General features: G+C 42.7%; 1 protein-coding gene across 1 annotated transcript in view; it reads right to left on the bottom strand.

Moving 5' to 3' along the window:
* Positions 1–2962: 2962 nt before the first annotated feature.
* LOC116701484 (adhesion G protein-coupled receptor B1) overlaps positions 2963–20411 on the bottom strand; it is a 22047-nt gene continuing 4598 nt past the window's right edge. Inside the window, exons 3-32 of the mRNA XM_032535212.1 lie at positions 19544–19693; positions 19348–19446; positions 18949–19113; positions 18466–18630; positions 17041–17205; positions 16769–16933; positions 16566–16667; positions 16346–16452; positions 16012–16206; positions 15805–15873; positions 14703–14811; positions 14039–14182; positions 13883–13952; positions 13561–13663; positions 13106–13149; positions 10972–11098; positions 7619–7722; positions 7396–7498; positions 7110–7260; positions 6909–6978; positions 6730–6796; positions 6537–6622; positions 6165–6336; positions 5952–6047; positions 5796–5835; positions 4982–5604; positions 4832–4867; positions 4607–4711; positions 4352–4402; positions 2963–4118 (exon numbers count right to left, since the gene is read on the bottom strand). Coding sequence (XP_032391103.1) covers positions 3921–4118; positions 4352–4402; positions 4607–4711; positions 4832–4867; positions 4982–5604; positions 5796–5835; positions 5952–6047; positions 6165–6336; positions 6537–6622; positions 6730–6796; positions 6909–6978; positions 7110–7260; positions 7396–7498; positions 7619–7722; positions 10972–11098; positions 13106–13149; positions 13561–13663; positions 13883–13952; positions 14039–14182; positions 14703–14811; positions 15805–15873; positions 16012–16206; positions 16346–16452; positions 16566–16667; positions 16769–16933; positions 17041–17205; positions 18466–18630; positions 18949–19113; positions 19348–19446; positions 19544–19693 — 3881 coding nt within the window. The 3' untranslated portion in view covers positions 2963–3920. The remainder of the gene's footprint in view (positions 4119–4351; positions 4403–4606; positions 4712–4831; positions 4868–4981; positions 5605–5795; positions 5836–5951; positions 6048–6164; positions 6337–6536; positions 6623–6729; positions 6797–6908; positions 6979–7109; positions 7261–7395; positions 7499–7618; positions 7723–10971; positions 11099–13105; positions 13150–13560; positions 13664–13882; positions 13953–14038; positions 14183–14702; positions 14812–15804; positions 15874–16011; positions 16207–16345; positions 16453–16565; positions 16668–16768; positions 16934–17040; positions 17206–18465; positions 18631–18948; positions 19114–19347; positions 19447–19543; positions 19694–20411) is intronic.

Genomic DNA, 20411 nt, shown 5'->3' on the forward strand with positions numbered 1-20411 from the left:
ACACACACACACACACACACACACACACACACACACACACACACACACAGTGTCTTCATATGCTGATTATTGTAATTATGATTGGGTTTGTTTTGTTTACGGCTGATGAGAAGAGAGAAGCTGTGTCCTTATAGATAATATTAAGCATGCAATATTGTAGACTTCTTTATAGCTGCATGCAAACTGCCTGTGTGTGTTTATGTGGCTATACAGTAGTCACACTCACAGCCACAACCACCTGCACCTTAAAGAGAAGTTATGTGCAAGGATTGCAGACAGACATTCATGCTTTTAAATGAAAGAAAATATATGACAAGGTCCAGGAATTTTGGACTGGAATGCATGGGAACCTAGGTTGGTTTGCAGGATCCAAGGTTTCATTCATCCCAAGATTATTTGTTCTAGGAGAAGCAGAATAGTTGAGCAGCACATTAGAAGTTGGATCCAAACTTGTTTAATGATAGTCAGACAAATTATTTTAAGAGGATGGAGGAAGGAAGGGTTGCCGTCTATCCAAGAGCGGGCTTGAGAGATGGCTAGGCTGGCAGAGTTTGGAAAGATGTCACACAAATGGTTTGCCTGACTGGATGTCTACATGGGAAAATGGGGAAGGCACGCTTTGTGCCGGGGTGAGACATGTATGAAGGGTTTATGATGTTTTCATTTATACACATGTTTATTTGGTCCATAGTCCATTGTCTATTTTGCTATTATTCTGTTGTATGGTCTTGAATATTGGAGTTACTGTGTCATCTTTTCTTGATTTTTGTCTGTGTGGAAGGTGATGACGGGTGGGTGGGAGGGGATATGGTCATATTGCAAATTGAGTTTAGTATGTTGTGTTAAAAATGACTAGAAAAAATTGTTAATCACAAAAAAATTGAATATATGTATATATTTCAATACTATAATACTCATATGTACACATGAGGCGAATGTTCCACTTTCCCCCCTTTTTTCTGAATTCTCTCTATTCTGTCGGTCTCTGTATCCGTCTGTCCATTTCTTAAGTCTATTTGTGTTCTTGCTCACTTGCTACTTTCTGCATATACTCTACATTAACAAAACATTAAAGGGGCCACAGTGACTCATGAGCAGGTTGCGTGGACTGCACATATGACAAACAATAAATTAGCACAAAATGTTTCACAAAGCAAAGAAACAGAGAAAAGTGTGACATAATAACATTAAATGCAGTGAAAGATAAAGCAGTAAAGTACCATTTGCACTCAAGCCAGTCTGTGTTCCAGCTGACCTCACAAAATGAGCAGTGCTACACAAATGGTTGATGTAAATCTCCTTTTGCTCATGCCTTGCAGCAGAATTACAGCACATTGTTCAATTAAAACAAAGAACAGGAGATGATTATATGGAGAACAGAGAAAGCAGAGTGAAAAGACTGCAGACAAAGCAACCAAAACTAAATTTAAACTGTTGACAACAGATCCTATTTTTAAAGAGGTCACAATCAAATATTCTGGCCCCTGTCAAATGTGTTTGTTTCTTATTACTCAACTTCACAGCTTTTTGTCTCGGTAATGATTTTGCCTCCCTGCAAAGCATGAAAATAGAACAGAGGAGAATTACACTTCCATCATCTTAAGAGATTGCTGTTTTTGTACCTGCAAATCACGTCTATATTTAGAGAGCAAAATGTCTGCCAGAGGCTTTTATGTAGCATCGGTTCAAAATCTGTTTCTCCTCATTCTGTCTCACCTTCTTCATGTTGCGATATGCTATTTAAAGTTATATTTCACCATTATGTGCTTATTTGCCAGGTGGAAATTATCAATTTAGTTTTTTTGTTTATTAGATAGCGTTTTATTTTACATTTGCAGATTTGTTTTGTTGTGGCTTTAGATATGCAGATGCAGAAAAAGTTGTTTGTTCAGTGGTCATGAATGAGAGGATAGCAAGACTTCACAGAATATGATATTTAAAGTTGTACTTCACCATTATAATGTGTCTAGCCACCAATAATGAAGGATCACATTCTTCATGTAATATATTTGTGTTTTATTAGAAATGTCACATTCATTTTGTGCTCTGAAAACTGTACATTTACAGGAGGTAAAACAGAACATTAACAAAGTTGTGACAAGGAAATACAAATGGGTATTCAATACAAGTAACTTGAGGTATGATTTGGGCTGAGGAAAGGACATTTGAAGGGACATGGGATTTGGCTGGTAGTACATACTACTGAGTTACTGACAAGGTTATCAAAAACACACAGTTAGAGAAGACATGAGGTTCAATTACCCACCGCTTCAAAGCGGAGAGTAATAACAGATATCCTGAAGCACAATTTTAGAGAGATCTATAAGCTATCATTCATTCTATATAATGTTGGATTTATAGAAGTACAATTATCTACCTGTCACAGAGAGCTCCAAATATGAAGTCGTGTGCTAACAAATCTCTAGTGAATAAATTCCTTGAATTACTAATACAGATTTGTTATACAATTTTCTCATAAAGCATATATATGCTCTGTAAATAAGAGGAAGATGGTATAAAAGTGTTGAAACATTGGTTAGAAAAGATTCTGCCTAAATCATAATATCAGTCTTGCTTGAGCATCAAGCGCCCATCATATTGCACTATTTCACACTGATGGCTGAAAACACAAATGTGTTAAAGTCTCGAGGACCTGGCGCTGCAGTAGAAGTCATATCAGCGCCAGGAGCCTCTGCTCGGTCCAAGAGTCCTGCAAGGCTGAGAAACCAAAGGGCGATGATGAAAGGTCTCGCTGACCCCTTGAATCCACATGTACGACATGGAAGAGCCTGCATCCCCCAACTCCTCGCATTTCCACCCAGCATTCCTCCAGAGTGCACTGCTCTTCCTGTGTGAGAGTCTGTGTTCACCCTGGTGCTGGTCTTTTGGTATTGAAGCAGAATGTTGGAAAACCAGGACATTTTGGGTAACTAACCACCTTTATCACCACTCAATATGTTTGTCCCGATGCAGTCCATATGGGCTCACAACACATTAAAGATGCATTGAATCTTATCTTTTGGAGCCTAATGTTGTAGGTCACAGCACAAAAACAATAATACTTGTGCCTGAAAGTCATGAGGGGGATGGAAAATCTAAATATAGGCTATAAACCCAATAATGACAATAATAATGATAATCATAACACTGACAATAATCATTGGAATAATAATAAGCATGGTAACAACAGCAGCGAGAAGGTCTATCAGTATGATAAAGCCTGCTCTCCAGTAGAGACGTTATATTCTCTGTACAGAGAGTCTCAAGGAAGAGTCTCATTTTAGGCAGTTTGAAGCAGTTCCATGTGTGAAGCAGTACAAACAAACACATACATATAGAAAATAAACTAACCCATGGCACTAAAACAAAATGTGTGTGCTCATCTAAGTGCAGAGTGTTGGACTCCAAGCCTTTTATGGTCTCTTATGCTCTCGTGCCCTGTCCTACTTTGTCCGAGAAGCAGGGAGGACATACCACGTTGTATTATCTCATTTTTTTCCAAAGTTCAGTCGATGGAAAAAAGAAGCACAGACTTGTCGACCACATCTTCTGAACCCAGGCTGAAGAGTTCGTGAAACTCTCAGTGAAGTGTTAATTGAACCATAGCCAGTCCTAGTGCATGGTAACCACTGATTGCTCCAATAACCCTTTGGACCTTCAGAGCCCTCTGACACCAGATGCTTTAAGTCCTAATGGAGAAGCTACATTAAACATCCCGTCACCACCACCACATCCACTCCTCACGTCACTTTCCTTCTTCCTGCTCTGGTTGAGGGTTTGAAGACATTGATTCTGGGACCTACATTCTCACTTTCTCCCATACTTGGTTTCCTCTATTCTATCCATACAGGATCCCATTCCCAAACCAAAAAGGTGAACAAGGTGAAATCAGGTGGCTTCTCAGGCCCCCATCCTCCCCCTCAGACCTCTGTCTGCAGGTCGATGATGTCCTGCCCCACAAGAGGGATGGTGGTGCCGGCCTTCTCCCACTCCACAGAGTGCAGCTCCAGAGGAGAGGCAGCTAGGGGCTCCAGATCTTTACGCACCCATGCAGGGGGTGACTGCTGGATTCCTCGGACTCCCTCCCATGGCCTTTCCAGAGGTCCTTGCTGTTTGTCCTGTTAAGGTACAGAGAGGAGGGACATTAACACTGGTGTCACCCATCAGCACAGAGTAAATTCCTGATTTAATCAAAATGAAATGGGCTTCATTACATCAGAGGTGATTTTCTAATAAGGAAAGTAATGTTTGGGAAAATTATTCTTCCTTGAGGCAAGTGTAATATCTAATTGTGTGTCTGGTTTATAGGCAGTACAAATTTGAGATTGTGAGTTTGTATATAAACACTCACACTGTGGTTCGTTTTGTCACTTCCTCCTGAAGACACACTCCATCTCACAGACTGTAAGAAGGAAGGAAGAAAGTACATCCTTAATCAAATGACCTCAAAATAATGACAACCATAGTTCAATACACAAATCACTGGTTGTTTTAGCGGGTCATTCTTATATTGTAGAATCACTTTTAACATAAGAACTGCCTCTGTTATGTTTCCCATGGTTGAATGTCTATGGAAATGGATGATGAGCATAATATCATATGTTACCTTGCTGTCAGAAGCAGGCGACTCCCTTTCTTTCTCAGCATGATGTAGCTTCCTGTTTAGGTCCTGGAACATGTTCTGGTGGCGTTTCTTTGTGTGCATTATTTTCTAGAGAAGACAGAAAACAACATTTTACTCTCAAATTATTTAGTGCATGCTACAATGCATTTAACATGCATTGCATATCATTATAATCTTTCCAAAAGCCAGAATCCAAACAATATTTACCTCAAAGTCCAACTCAGCATAACGGGATTTTTGTCTCTGCAAAGAAGAAAAAGAAAGGAAGTTGGTTTAGTTTCCATTACATATTAGAAACATTGCACAAGAATGCATGAAACTATTCTGCAAGAAGTCATGGATTCCATCTCCTCTTACCTCCAAGGAGCTCATGGACAGTGTGGAGATGGTCTCACTCTTGGACATCATGGAGTTCATGGATTCAAAGGTGTTCTCCAAGCTGCTATGGGTGATGTGAGACTCACTGGACATGTTGTGGATGTTCTGAATGGGCGAGTCTCTCTCTGAGTACGATACGCTGACCTGGTCCAATGGGATCGACTTGATCCCGAAGGCAGCCTGAGGCTCAGCAAAGGGCCCGCTGAGGTGCATGAGCCTGGCCTGTGGCAGCTGCTCCACGCTGATGTTGTATTTTGTGGGGTCATCCTTAGGCTTAGACCTCAGGGTAGAGGTAGTGTTGGGCAGGAGGACGTAACTGCTGCCGTCGGAAATGCTGCCCTCAGCCTGAGCCCGAGCAAGATCGGCGTCCAGCTGCTTGAAGAGTTCCCCCTCGCAGACATACACCGGTTTCCCACAGGTTGGGTCAACTCCTCCAGGCAAACGGCTCTTCTCTCTTTTCAGGGTGAGGGTGTGGCTGGAATATTCGGGAACTGCCTGCATGTGGCTCTTACTGGGGTTGGATGGCAGGGTGTGGAAGTTGGAGCCCATGGGAAGAGGCAGCTGAGGAGGAGGCATCTTCTCCTCAGAGGAGCTCTTCATACCTTTTAAGAAAAATAGTAAGAGAGAGTTAAGAAAAACAATGAAGAACCATGCTACATCTGAAAAAATTGTTCAATAAATATGTTCTCTTTTTATGCATGATAAGATGTGAAGTGCAAGGCTCACAGAAATTTAAATGGAAATGGAAAATGGTTAAGAGCAGAAGGAAAAAGCTGATGTAAAAGGGGCTTACCTTGTCTGCTTGAATCTCCATCCTTTTCGTTATCAGACTGCTGATAAAAGAATAAGAAATATTCTATCAGTGCTTAATGTATGCACATATTCAGTTAGGGATAAAAAGCAAGAGGCACTCAAGACATTAAAAAAGGCAATAAGCCAAGAAATGTACCATATGCTGGGTGTGGCCATTGTGATGGGAACTGCCAGAGTCTCCATTGCCGTCGTCCTTGTGGTCGACTACTCTGCACTTTACAGCTTCTTGAACCTAATGGATAGAGTGGAAAAACTTCAGAAAATTGCATTGAAACCACAGCGTGTGTAACCTGACTTCTTTTTTATTTTAATTCCTGTTACAAAATCTCATCTAGATGTCTTTCCTTACCTCTCTACGCAGGATGCAGTGAACCATGACAATAATGAAACCCTCCAGAGAGTCAAAGACGGCAAAGAGGATCTGGAAGAGGGCGGAGCGGCGGTCAGTGATAGCCAGGACTGCAGACATCCAAGTGAGAGCCAAGAGGGGCAGAACCACGCAGGAGCTCCACAGTGATGCTCTGCAGGGTGAGACAACAACAGATTACAATTACACAGGCTGCAATTGACTTCTGTTTCTCTACTGGCAGAGCTCTATTCCCTCCTTTTGGTTTAATTGTGGGGTTTGATATCAAAGTACATCATCAATATACCTGTAATGGCATTGATGAGGGTGATAAGCACAATACTCTGGTGCACAGAGAAGATCAATAAGACCTACCCGGCTCTCTCCTTCAGCTTCACATCGGTGATTCCGTCCTTGGATACCAGCTTGTTGAAGACCAGAATACCAATGACCATATTCACCTGTTTGCAAGAAAGAAAATGGATGAGACAATGTAATAATAGGTAATCCATTTTCAAACAAACGTATGTATTGTGATGGATTGGGATGTCAAAGTTAGAATACGTACCAAAACAACAGCCGCAGCAGGGCCAACAAAGGAGTAAAGGAGTCCACCCTCAAGAGACAGCCAGCAGCTAGAAAAGAGAAGAAGGAAGAATATTAATGCTTGAGCAAAAGGAAGAGCTTTTCAGAATAAATGCAGAGAAAAGTGAAAGCCCAAAAATGGCAGGTTGAGACTTGGCTTACTAGTTGACGGTTCCGTATCCTTTAGCTTTAGTGAAACCCACAGACACAGCCACCACCAGGGCAGGAAGGCCTGAAAGATAGAAAATGCCAAAAAGGGAGGGGTGGAGAGTTAGAGCCTGAGAAGATAATAACACAATAGTGACAATAGTGATGCAACAAAGGTGGAAAAAAATATATGAACATAAAGACAAGTGCTCTTACCCCAGCCTAAGCACAAGAAGCGCTTGCGGATAATGCGGTTGCGCAGACGACCAGTGACAGCCATGTAGGACTGCCAAGCTTCTGTCAGCACCCAGCAAAAAGAGGAGAGGAAAAAGAAGTGCAGGAGAGCAGCTACAAGAGTACACACCACCTGTGGGAGCCCAGAAGGAAGGAGAGATAGAGAAGAAAGATGAGAAATCTGTGTCATTGGCGCTGCTACTTCCAAAATCCCCAAAGCAGTGAGTTTCAGAGAGGTTTAAAAGAGAGGCTAGAAAGATTGCCTTACCTTGTTGCGAGCCTGAGTTTGTCCGATGAGAATGAGGGCATTGGAGCATATAATGGAGAGGCAGAAGTTGATCAGGATAACAGAGCGCTCGGAGCGGATGTACCTGGAATTTTGAAAAGGAAAAAGAGTTTAGGGATAAGTAGGTAGAGGAGAGAGAAACCAGAGCACACAGCACGTAATGTTAGAGGCTGAAATCTCGGACTTTGCTGGGAGGGTTACTTACTTCCACACGGAGACGTAGATGATAATGAGGAGCAGCAGGGTGAGAGAGGAAACCCCGCAGCCAACAATGAGAGTCACGGACGGGAGCAGTGTCTTGTCCATGATCTACAGAGAGGAGAGAAGACCAAACATGCCGCTTAGAGCTGATTACAAACACACATTCATGCAGAGAGAAACCCAGCAGTGGGATCCACACATGTGCGTGCACGCACTAGCTACGCCTCCGGGTGTGCACTATCTGGAAGAGCAGACAGCTCCCTGTAGGCAAACAGTTGAATGGCACAATCAGGCCACGGATGAGGCAAGGTGACCCCAAGGTGAACATGTCAGAAAGATGGAGCGGAAAACTAAACAAATGGTCAGGTTCACTGCGTTTCTCCAGTGAGCTTTTGAGTCAGCAAATGAGGCGAGGATGATACTGCACAAATAGCCCTCTCTACTAAGCAAAGACGGGGTTGTTCAAGTCCCAGGGGCAGTTCAGGGGGGTTGCTGTGTTCAGTCATTAGTTTGAACTGTTACAAGCAACCTTATTATCATTGACAAACATCCTTAGATTCTTTTTCTCTCCCCTTTAACTGTGTTTTTGCATTTTCTCTCTATGTTGGTGTTTTTGTGCCAACCGGCAGCTCCTTGCTCATCCCTGCAGAAGTGAACAGGTGGACAATTATCAGCTGTGCATTAATCTGCCATCACCTGCCCTTCTGATCTCTGATAGTAGTTTAGCACCTGCCACTGCCAGCGGCGGTGACCGCCCCATGTTTCAAACAGCCCTGGCACTGAACCTCCGGTGGAGGAAACAGAGGAGGGATTGTCTTTTGTCCGTCTTCCCTGCTGGAAGGCCCACAGGGTCACTGCTGCACGCACAAATCTCAGCTCCTTGAGACTTCGCTGCCTGGCTAACACAGCTACAAAAGCCCCAGCAGCTAATTATGTGGTTTCACTGCGTCGGTAATCCTTATCTACGGTTTTGAGTTAATCTAACACCTCTGATCAAGTTGTCATCACCATAAAATGAGTGACCTGGCTGAAAATTGTTCGCACTAAAGATAAAGACACAGTTATTGACAAATGGTTTAATTATATTTTTGATAATGTTTGATGGAGAAAAAGGCGACAAAGGGCTAAGTGGATCCATAAGGTGAGGGAGAATATGTCCTGAGATATAATAAATCTGCAGGTATCAAATTAGCACTGACAGAGGGGAAAGAAACAGACACCGCTTTGGCCTTCATTTGATTTATAATGGCCATAAATCCTTCTATTCCAAGCGTATATAAAGCATGGCATCTACTACATTTGCCAGCGTTGATAGGGAATTTAAATATAATACTGAGCGTTAAAGGATTGTATCTCTCGAATTACATATTTTTTTTTTTATGTAAGCACAGTTGGTGAAGTCCGGCCTACGGCAGGCAAAGACAAATTTAGTGTGGAAAGTTTATTTAAAAATCTATCCAAATACATCGGAAGTGCTCCAAAACCAATGGCAGATAGCAGAGGGGTGAGCTGTCTTTGTGCTTTAGCCTTTACACAATCTGGGGAGAGAAAAAATAACAAGGGCAATACAGTATGTCCCGTTCCCTCTCCTCCCAATCTCTATATCTGGGTTGATGCTTGCACCATGGGCCTCAAAGTGAAATCCAGACAGCCAGTGTGACCTAAATATGATGCATGTCTTCTGCCCGCCCTTGACCGAATCACATGTTCTCATTTTGAACAATAGGAAAAGCAGGCAAAGGAAGACAAATGTGCAGAGAAACCTTTAACCAACACAGTTTTTCTGCAGTTTTTTTTTTTAAATATTGATTACTCAGTGGTCAAGGTTATCTGCTGTACTAACTGTGTGGGCTGCTCCCACTGGACCATCATGCTTACAACACACATGATGCTACAGGACTAATGAAATCAGACCATATCGAATGAGTGCTAACACACTGCAGTATGTTTTTTTTTTTTTACATCTCTCTCTGCCTCTCGCCTCTGTTTCTCATATGGCTCACAGGAAGACGTTATTGAAAATGTCCACAGCACACATCAAAGGATGGCTGGAGAGGCGGGCGGGGGGAGAGAGGCGGAACCATCAATGCATGACCAGACATCTGTTTCTCATTGGTCCGCCTCTCTGGCATTTTTCAGGTTAGCTTCTGTGGCCGAAGAGTAAGGAGGAGGAGGAGGAGCAAGAGGATGAAGGTGGATGTAATCGAGAATTCAGAGATAGTGGTAGACTGGAATGATTGGTGCAGCTGCCGTTTTACTGTTGCAGAAGGTTGAAAGGAGGGCTATGTGCAGCCTATAACAACTATAGGAGGCACTGTTCAGACTGGCAACAGCAAGACAAATCAAATCTAGCATGTAAACAACAGGTTGGGGGGAAAGAAAAAAAGAGGATTCTGAAGAGGCTTAGCAGCACAAAAACACTGCAGTCTAAATTCATGAGCTGTTTTACCACTCACTGCACACTAAATAAAAAGAGGAAATAAAAAAAGCACATTTAAAATGTACATTTCCTCAAACTAATAGACATCTGTTGATTTTTTGTGTGTGTGCAGCAGCAAGATGCACAAAAAAAATTCCTCTGTCCTGGGGGGCTGTTCGGAGAAGAGATGAGGTGTGTGTGTGTGTGTTTTTCCCCTCAGCATCTCAGTTATCAAAAAGCACACAGGCCGAGTTTGCGCTGCAGAAGCCGTTGCCACGGCAACTGGAGAACGAGCAGCTCTAGAGGCAACACAGTCCAAGGGGGGAAATTACACATTGTCTTTGCGCATGATATACAGCGATGCGTAACGACAGATATCGGTAATTAAAGCATCCGGTGCACACAAGTTCCCTTGCACTAATTCTGTTTACTAATCTTAAAAAAATGGAAATCAAATGCAAAGACAGATTGCACAATAATCAAAAAGTCATTTTGAGGGATTGACGTAAAAATTTGTGATCAATGTTTCATATTTTTTATGCAAGCAACTCATGTAAGCTATTTCCCATAGGTGCGATCATATTTATTTAGTCGATTATGCAGCTGATTGCAAGCAAATTAGCATCAATTAACGCGCTCGTGCAAAACATGCCAATATGTAATTTATCATGTTTTAAAACCTAAATGCAATTCCTGCATATCAACATGTTGCTCGGTTATTCCCCCCTCAATATAAACAGCCAGGCTGTAATTTCTTCGATCAGCGGCACCTGCACGGAGACAAAGAGGTGCTGGCAGGCAGCGCTACAGCAAACCGCTCGAAAACAACAAGTAGGCTATAGCCTACGTGCACGCTGCTCCGCATTCACACACCAAACATTTAAGACAAATATTTGACGAAATAACTAGCACACATTGTTAAAAGACAGAAGACTTACCGAGTCGAAGTTGACGCGCGCTAAGATGGCGAAGGTGGAGAGGCTGTCACACACGCATTTGGTTCTGAATGAATGAACAGGGACGGCTCTGCAGCTCCGAGCAGACCAAGACCCAAGCAGAGAGGAACTGCACAGGGAAGGAGAGGGAAAGGACGGGTTAGGAGAGGAGAGATCTGACAAATCTCTCATGTGAATGTCTTTTGATGACATTTCTTCTCACACACACACATATATATATATATATTAAATACATTTAGAACATTCCACTTGTGGGCCATCAGGATTGCATGTTAAATAGCCCAATGCAGAAAAATACAGATTGTTTTACATTTTATATAATATATGATATTAAATACTAAAATATTAGTTATCCAGTGTGAGGAAAATAAATATTATTTCATATAACATGAGGTGTTCAGTTGCATCTCAGGAAAGTCTTGATGATGGCTTTTCACATTTATGTGATTAATAGCCATCTGTGCCATGATTAATGATGATAGGCCTTCATAAATCTCATTATTAGCATTATCTGTATCATTTCTTGTTATGGGCAATCTTTCCTCAGCAGACATGACATTATTGGCAACACTTGCCCAGTGCACTGGGGGACAAAGGACAATGTGTTCCCTCTTTTGAAAAAGAAGGAGGGGAATGTGAAGACAATCTGAATTATGATTTCCACATGTTTTCCATAGTGAGGCAATCTACACTCCAACTGATTGTATTAATGCAATCTAAAACAAAAACAAAGGGCATTTTGACATAATATATGTACAATATCTGTCATGATTTTCCTCACTCAGCCTGATTAGACAAAAAATGGATAAATTACTTTACAAGCAGGGGGTAAAATCAATAATGAGTGCTTTGTTGAGGCCATCTTTTAAATTAGATGCACTTATAGTCTGATGACAAATCAGCTTCTACGAATCACTGAATCTACAACATTTTGTTCAGAACTTGTACTGAGATCTGCCTTTTTGTTTAAGTGGAAGTAGCAGCAGATGCCACAGAGCACGGAGGAGGTTAGTCAATGAGAAGCACCCTCAGGCTCTGACTGACTGGTGAATACAGAGGGGCATCGTAGCCTGCAGGTTCCGCCTGGTGCAGAGTGTCATGGGCACTCAGCTGCAGGGCAAACTCATTATGGCAGTTAACTGGAATGGCATCTAAGCAGGCTTGACTGCACAGTTTAATGCGAGTTATGTTTGAGTTGTCATATCATGCAGATGAGTTAAATGTTGCGTCACTGGTGGAGGAGCTAATGGTGCACTTCCTGTGATCAGACACATGCAGCTCTGTAAACAAGCATTGACCCCAAACTCTGCCATCAGCCAGAGCTTCCTCTTCTGCCATTCCCACCGTCTCTATCCTCCCATTAATCACATCCTCCGTCAAAACTGAATCTAATTTGACCAAAGCACATTGCCCTCCTTCCGAAAGTATAAGAGTTGATTAGATTTTCTTTTTTGATTAATTTTTGTTTTTGCTTTTGCTTATGCTTTGACTCTGGTTGTTGTGTGAAAAGGTGTTGGGGGTATCTGGGTGCATTTGGGTGCGAGATGAGGAGAGCTGCCATTGTCTTTAGATTGACACTCTGCGGTGTGACCTATAGAGACGCTGCAATGAGTTTACTTACTGATGTCTGTAATAAGGTTGAAAGTAATGCCTCTGTATTTTTCTTTTCTCAGGATGTGGTTCATTTAAAGCGATGCAGGAGACTGCCGGATCAAAGTTTCTCAACTAGAACCACTGCCCATCACTGAGGTTGTCATTTAAGTCTGTGTGTCATGCAATTAAGTACGTAAGACAGCTGAGGGAGGCCTGGACCTCGCTCGCAGGGATGGGTCAAAATGTTGTGGCATTGCTTTGTCCTCCCTGTTGGAAATGATTGACATGAAAAATAGATAAAACATTTTCGCTTTCTTTCCAGTGAATGTAGATCTGGGGGGGGAGTATAGGTTCATACGCAGTGACAGAGATGAAGCATGACTGAAAGGACGTTGGCTACAAGCTAGGAGATAAACAACAACAAGCACCAGTGTGTCTTACAAGGCCATCCAGGACAGGATAAAGAAGTGAGAGTGACAGACGCACACATTTATGAAGAAAAACAACTGTGGTCAACACTTACGTTTCGCTTTCGTCCCATGAGAGGCATGTCTCATTCATGGTGCCCTGCAAAAAAGAGGCAGATGGAGAAGTCAGTGTGAGGAGTCTCTGCAGAAAAGGGTAGGTTGTGTAGGCTGTGATGCCGTACTATAAACGTGTGAGATGCAACAGCTTGCTGCCAGCCACCTGCCCACATTTCTCGCCACCCTGCATCATAATACAGGCACAGAACTAAAAACAGCTTCTTATCAGCTGCAGGGACTAATTACTGTGCATGATTTCTCATCATCGTCCACTGACCGTTTGGTTCAGCTGTGATCTTTGCTGGGTTTCAACCGACACAAGTATACGTAAAAGTCACAGTGTTACTGCAAATGTCATCTAAATGTCAGGCTATGTGTGAGCAAAACACCCCAAGGGGGGGGTTGAAATTTTTTCGTAAGTCTCCATTTAATTGGGTAACCATTAGGGACTTACATTGTGGAGGTGGGGGAACTCGATCTCAACGGGGGAGGACAGGAGAGCTGGGGTTGGCTTGACAATCACTGTCACCACCTTGGAGTTGAGGAGGGTGGTGTTACTGTGGAGAGAGAGAAAATTGTCAGTGTCGTTCATATGAGACATTATAGTTAAATGAATATGGTCAAGATTTGGCTTGATGCTTTACAACAAAAATGTAAGTGAGAACGTCAAGATAAGTTAATTAGTAGTTATTGAGGCGCCATCTGGTGGCAAACAATATTTTTACATGGAAGGCTGGTTACATACAGTACATGTAAAAGCAAAGAAATTGTATTACCTCTGGAAGGACAGAATAGAGGCAAGGTTTCTGTAGAGGACGATGCCGGTCACAAAAGCATCATTGCCATCTGGAAGGAACCAAATGCCTGTTTAGACTCAAATTCATTCATATTCATTCATGGTTGATTAGAAAATGATGTCTGTTTGATCTTACCAGACTGTTCAATGGACAGAGCATCACGGGATACTGTGATCTTCTCCTCAGAGGTCCTGACCCAGTCCAGCATGCCCCTCCACCCCTTCACAGGGAAGGTGAAGTTGGAGTTTGTTGTTGTTGGGCGCTTGTGGATGCTCAGCACTGAGAAGGACAGAGATTGAGAAACAGGGGCTTTGTTAGTGAACAACACTCAGAGGTCACAGTTCCTATGTACAATGTGTTGGTTGAAGAACCGTCTAATGCCAAGGACATGTTGTTCTCATGCGTCATGTATGTCTGAGTGGAGTAGTCATTCTTCACTAAATCCTTTGAGAATGTCACTTTCACTGACTCCAACCACTCACACAAGACACAGAAAGTGACTCATTGTGAAAGTTACAGTTATTTACAGTATTTGACAGATTAATAAAGTTTGTATAAAAGCCTTTGTAAGTTTGTGTAAAATATGTTTGTTATGCCAAATACACTTGCACAACATCTTGGGAGGGCACAAGTAATAAGGCATACTCTTGAAGTGATAAATGATGCATTTGGCTGCTGCTTATATAGACTCAGATTCACAAGAACGTTTAAGATTGATACACTCTCTGACTATAGAGAGGACAAATCATCCTGATTAGACATGAGCAGAGAGCAGCTGGAAAGGGAAATCAGGGCTCACCTAAATTCTCTGTGACTTCATAAATGTCCTGAAAGCCACTCATTTGCATACCGATCATGTTCACAAAGTCCTCAACAAGGTGGAGGAACTCCTTAATGCTGGCACCCATCTGGATAAAAGAAACAAATGGAAGAGAAACAGAGGAAGTGTTAGAACAGGAGAAAATAATAGAATAATAAGACAAGGACCTATATGGACATATTGACATTATATGCAATTTAAACAATGAGTATAATTGAACACTTAAGCTAGGCTACCGTTTACTGATCACATGCCCAAATCTAGATTTCCTTTTCTTTTGTCAGTCCAGCTTTTACTTATTCTTTCAAAGCACCTCTGCAGTGAAGAGAAAAAAAGAAAGAACCCCATAGCTTGCTGCTATGAAAAAAAACACCACACTGCTTGCTGCTATGAAATAACCTCAGAACTTCCTTAAGGCCATAAATGGGCAGGCTGTTGATTCATACTCAGGTTTTTCTGTCCTCTCCCTCTCACTCGGTGGAAGGGAGGGCTGCCTGCGTGTCTCTGACGCAGAACTGAAGCGATGTGGGCGCAAGGTGTATGGGATGTACTGTCAGTGTCCCCTTACAACCAGCATTGGTATGTAGAATGCCATGGAGACACAGATTGCAAAGTGGGCGTAGTGATTATCCCTGAATCAATCTCTCTCTCTCTCTCTCTCTCTCTCCCTCTCTCGTCACCTTGAAGTGTTCACTTTTTTTTGTCGCAGTGGCCTTGGTGATTCACAATCCAGTTTAATTTGTGAGTTTACCCTCTGTATCTGTGTCTTTTGTTTGTCTAACTTTTCTACGCTTATTTTTCTCAGGGAACTCCATTGGTAGAAACTGTTTCTTCACTCACTTTAGCAGGAACACTGATTTGATTTGAATTAAGTACATCAACAGGTTGTCAGAGCAGTCACATTTCTGTTAAGTATGTTGTAACTGTAACTTGTGAACAGATCTAAAAAGAAATGCGGGTAGAACTAGATGATAAGTTATGCTTTAGATGTTTGCTATTGCTATTGCTATACTAGTATGCTTATTTCAAAGCTCATTTTCACTCTGGATCACTCACAAACACACACACTCTTATCACGTACCAGCTGTGCCTCTTCCCATTTGTCACGATGCTCCTCCTTCAGTAAGTTGCTGATTGTCTGGACGTAGTTCTGCAGATCATTAAATGGAGGCAGAGGTGTAAGAAGATACTAAATCCAGCTTAATTAGAAACTATTTTTGCTTAGAGAAGCACATGTCTGAGAGTGTTGCATTTTATTATTCTTTAATATACACATATTTCATCTTACCTCAACATCAGCGTTGCTCAATCTCAGTCTGGTTCCCTTGTACAATTCAGTGGTGTTCTTCAAGATGTCCATGACAGCCAAGAGGTCGCCGCTGTACTGGGCCCCCTTATCAGAGGAGAATCTCAAGCGTGAAATCACCTCAGCGACCCCGTCCACGCTCTGCCCCATCTGTGCTTTGGAGTTGTAGTCCCTCGACTGTAGAAAAAGAGTTGACAGGTTAATCTGAAATCTTTGACATTCGCTGGTATGACTTTACTACCGGGAAATTAGACATATGAGGACACAGCAGATGAGGCATTTTGCATTTTAATTAGGGTGAAGTGTCAGGGCTTACCAGCATCTGAATATTCTCATAGTTCTTGGAGACACACTTGATGTGAGTTGGGCTCTCCCAGGAGGCAAGACCTACAGCATCCAAGGTGCAGCGGCGCAGAAGCAGACCTGTTAATGAGAGAAAGGACATACTTGTAGTTGGCATAATGAGGGATGATAAACAGTCTGAAATTTCCAAGGAAAACAGACAAAGCATGTCGCTGTCCTGGCTGTCTTTGTACCTGAGGCATCAGCAGGACAGGCCACAGCAGCCATGTCTCCAGCGGGAGTTTTCTTCCACACTACATCTCCGGTGTTCTGCTCAGGGCAGATCTCATGGGGCTCTATAAAGTTACAAGGAAAAGTAGAAGGATGAGTTATCTCTTTACTTATGGAATTGTATTACAGAGTGGCCACCCTTATGCATTGTATTGTAGTCACTAACCAGGGCATCTCTTCTCATTGCAACGCTTCTGCTCTCCCTTTTCACCAGGGCAAGACTCTCCACCAAAGAAAGGCCCTTCACAGATTCTCTGTCTCTGCTGGATGCCTCCACCGCATGTCTTGCTGCAGCTGCCCCAAGAGCTCCACGCATGCCAGCGTCCATCAACTAAAGGCAGAGAATATTTCACATCATGAACTCTTTGATATGTGCAATTTATTTATCCTTTATTTAGATAATGACTCTTGCATTTGTGAATTTAGTTTCTTATTTACCGGGACATTCTTTCAGGAAGCAGTTGACTGACTCTTTCCAGCTGCCGTGGCACTCGGAGCCCCCGTAGGATGGCCCGTTGCACTCCCTTATTCTTTGCATGGTGCCGTTGGAGCAAGAAGCAGTACATGCGCTCCAGGCAGACCACTCATTCCAGTGTCCGTCCACTAGAGGGTGGCAGAGGATACATAAGAGAGTTACAGCAAGCGCAAGGACAAGAAGGACCCTCAGGCCACAGGCATCACGGCACACTCACTGATGGTATTAACATTTCACATGACCTACTTTAGCTGAGTTTAAGTGAAACAGAAAGTTAGAGCTCAGTTATGTGTCCTTCAAGCATGACTGTATGTGCCTCTTAACCTCTAAGATATACTGTCCTCAAAACTAAAACTAACTTCATGTCATTATGGACATTATGAGCATTGTTTAGTGCAATTAACTAAGCTAAGAAGACCAAGATGCCTCTTTTTTATTCTTAGTGAAAAGCAATGCTACTCTAAAAACTCTAGAATAGGTATTTTTTAAATAAAAGGGCATAGAAACATAAATGAGAAGGAAAAAATGATTGACCAAAGGAAAACATCAGATTTAATTGGTGTTATAAAAACTCCTATCAATATTGCTAATGAAGGCTGCCTCGTAAGATGGCAAAATAGATGAAATAATAGTGCATAGTCTTAATAACAAGTTAGATTGGTCAAAATACATTTTTCAATCTTGCCAAAAGGGCTATTAAGTGTGATTCAGTGTTCTAAGCCTTTCTATTTTGAATGAAAAGTGTAATCATCTCTCAGTAATGACTTTGCTAACAGCCCATCCTCCTTTTCAGACATTAACAGTTCAGCTGTGGCAGATAGAAACATCGTTGATGATGGTAACACGCAATTGCAATAAGTTGGATAGATAGCAAAATCACTTTTTCAATATTTCATAGATAATGTTAACCACCAAACCTGGGGTGGAAAAAGTGGGAAAAACTAACTGTAAAAACTGCAGCTGTAAGTTCAAGCAATGTCCCTTCAGCACACGAGTAGGTGGCAGAATAGGAAAGCTTCTAATATATTGAGTGACCATGAACAAAGCATGAGTCACCTGCGTTTTTTCTCTAAGCCGCTGACTAATGACCACAGAGGCTTTTATTCTGTCAATGCGTCAGATGTAATGTCAACCTGCCACTGCAGTTGCTGTTTGTGATGCTGTTGATGCCAATGAGTGGTTTAATTAGCTCTCAAGAAAGAATCAGTTAGTTAAGGGTCAAGTAACAAAGTCAGCTGTAAACATGGTAGTAAAATAACAAACTGGCTTAGTTATGCATTAATAAGTGTTTAGATGTTTTAGGTAATGTGATTTTTAAAATATATATCATTTTATGCATCATGCTGTATATCATCAAGTCAGCAGTAAGAAAAAATTGTAAGGCTCACCTGGGCAGACAGCGATATTGCAGAACTTGGTTTGTCTTGAAGGGCCGCGGCAAGGCTCTCCTCCATTCTGGGGCAGCTTGCATGTGCGGGTACGGTCACGATAGCCACGACCGCAAGTGGAAGAGCACAGGCTCCAGGGGGTCCACTCATCCCAAGCACCATCCACTACACATGGGAAACATAGAGGGATAATTTGATTTAGAAAGTTAGAGTTTGTTTAAAAATTGTGCTACTGTGGTTTTGAATTCACGTGAGGTTTCACAGGCTGCACATCACAGGCACTCATTTTGTAAACTCTCCACTAGGTGGGGCAGTCACACAATCACTAAGACACGGCACTGAATGCACAAATGATGAGAGAGATGTAGATGACATTGTATATCAGCATCTGAAAGCCCAGAATTGTCTCACTAACCGGGCGGCTTCTCTTTATCTACTATATATCTATCTACCCCCTCCCAGAAAGAGGGACCAGGCACTCACCGGGGCAGACGGCTGTGTTGTTGCAGGGCCGGTTCTCACGCAGGGGTCCGGTGCACTGGTTGGTGAAGGAGGAAGTAGCGCAGACGCGATTGCGGCTCTGCCAGCCCTCTCCACAGGTGACTGAACATGCACTCCAGGGGGACCACTCATCTGTCTTAGCATCTACTGTAGAAGAAAACATGAATTAGAGGGTTAGCACACCAGGTCCTCAACACTTGAAAATGTTAAGATTTTACTTTGTTGCACTCTGGTCCACGTTTAGTTTCTATGGTTAAATGCAGATAATCACTTTTTTTGTTGTTGCAGTAAGCCATTCACATCTGCAAAGTCTGCACTATGTATAAATAAAGTACCCCCAACACATCACAGTGTTTAGATCATCGATTAACAAGATCTCACCTGTTTGGGTTGCAACAACTCCAAGGTTCGAATCATCAGCATAGTCTCTCTTCAAACCAACGATGGCTCGCAGACCCTGGCTCCTGTTGCGTTCTTTGCCTAAGATAATTTGAAAATTGCATGATTATTGCATTGAATCAGAGCCACCTGCAGCCGAGTGCTCTAAACTTAATGACTAAATGACAAGTTGGCGTACCAATGCAGGGCTGAGGGTTGCAGGCCCGTCCTTCTTCTACTGTTCCCTCGCACACGCTGTCCTCGGGCTGGCAGGCACGGCTGCGCACCTGGACTCCGCCACCGCATTCCTGGCTGCACACTGACCAGCGGCCCCAACCAGCCCAGCCTTCTGCAGGAAGAGATAACAAGAGGGGAGATATTGAGCAATGTTCGAAATTCATATTGCTGCAAGAAATAAGTTGATGACATCAAGCATGTATGACTCAGCAAATATTTTCCTCTATAAATGTCAGAACAGGAAGTGAGTATAATTTGTTTTATGTGCAGAGAATGAGCATGGACGATTCTTTGTGAGCCAAACCGAGCACTCAACTTGATGGATGTTGCATTGGAATGGTGATGGTTTGCTTTTAACCACTTGGGCAGAGCGGTGTGTTAAGGCTGACAGTTGGTTGCTATGACAACTACAAGTCCTGCACTTCAATTTCCACTGCCGGCTCACTATGAGGTCGTTGTGCTCTTTTCTACCCCCCTCCAACCTAACCCAAAACATGCCCTCCATTCCTCCCCAAACCCAGACGCCGTGCCACCTAACAGCCTGACTTAGACAAAATGAAGAATTGGTGATGTGTGCTGTTCAGTTAGTCTTGCCAATAAGTCCTGAAGTTTTTCCACAATTACTCTAACACCTTTGATTTACTTCTTATTACTTTGTGGCGGCCAAGTGCACATCCTCCGTCTGTACCCCTGCTCTACAGACATGGATCATTACCCGCAGCAGCTCCTAAGATGAGAACACAGAGATAGCTGGGCTGGAGATCCCCTGCGGAGCTGTGGGGTCCTGAAGAACATAATACCTCCCCATCTAGCCTAGTCATTACAAAACA

Source organism: Etheostoma spectabile, chromosome 14 (genome assembly GCF_008692095.1).
Source record: "Etheostoma spectabile isolate EspeVRDwgs_2016 chromosome 14, UIUC_Espe_1.0, whole genome shotgun sequence".
Taxonomy (NCBI): Eukaryota; Metazoa; Chordata; class Actinopteri; order Perciformes; family Percidae; genus Etheostoma; species Etheostoma spectabile.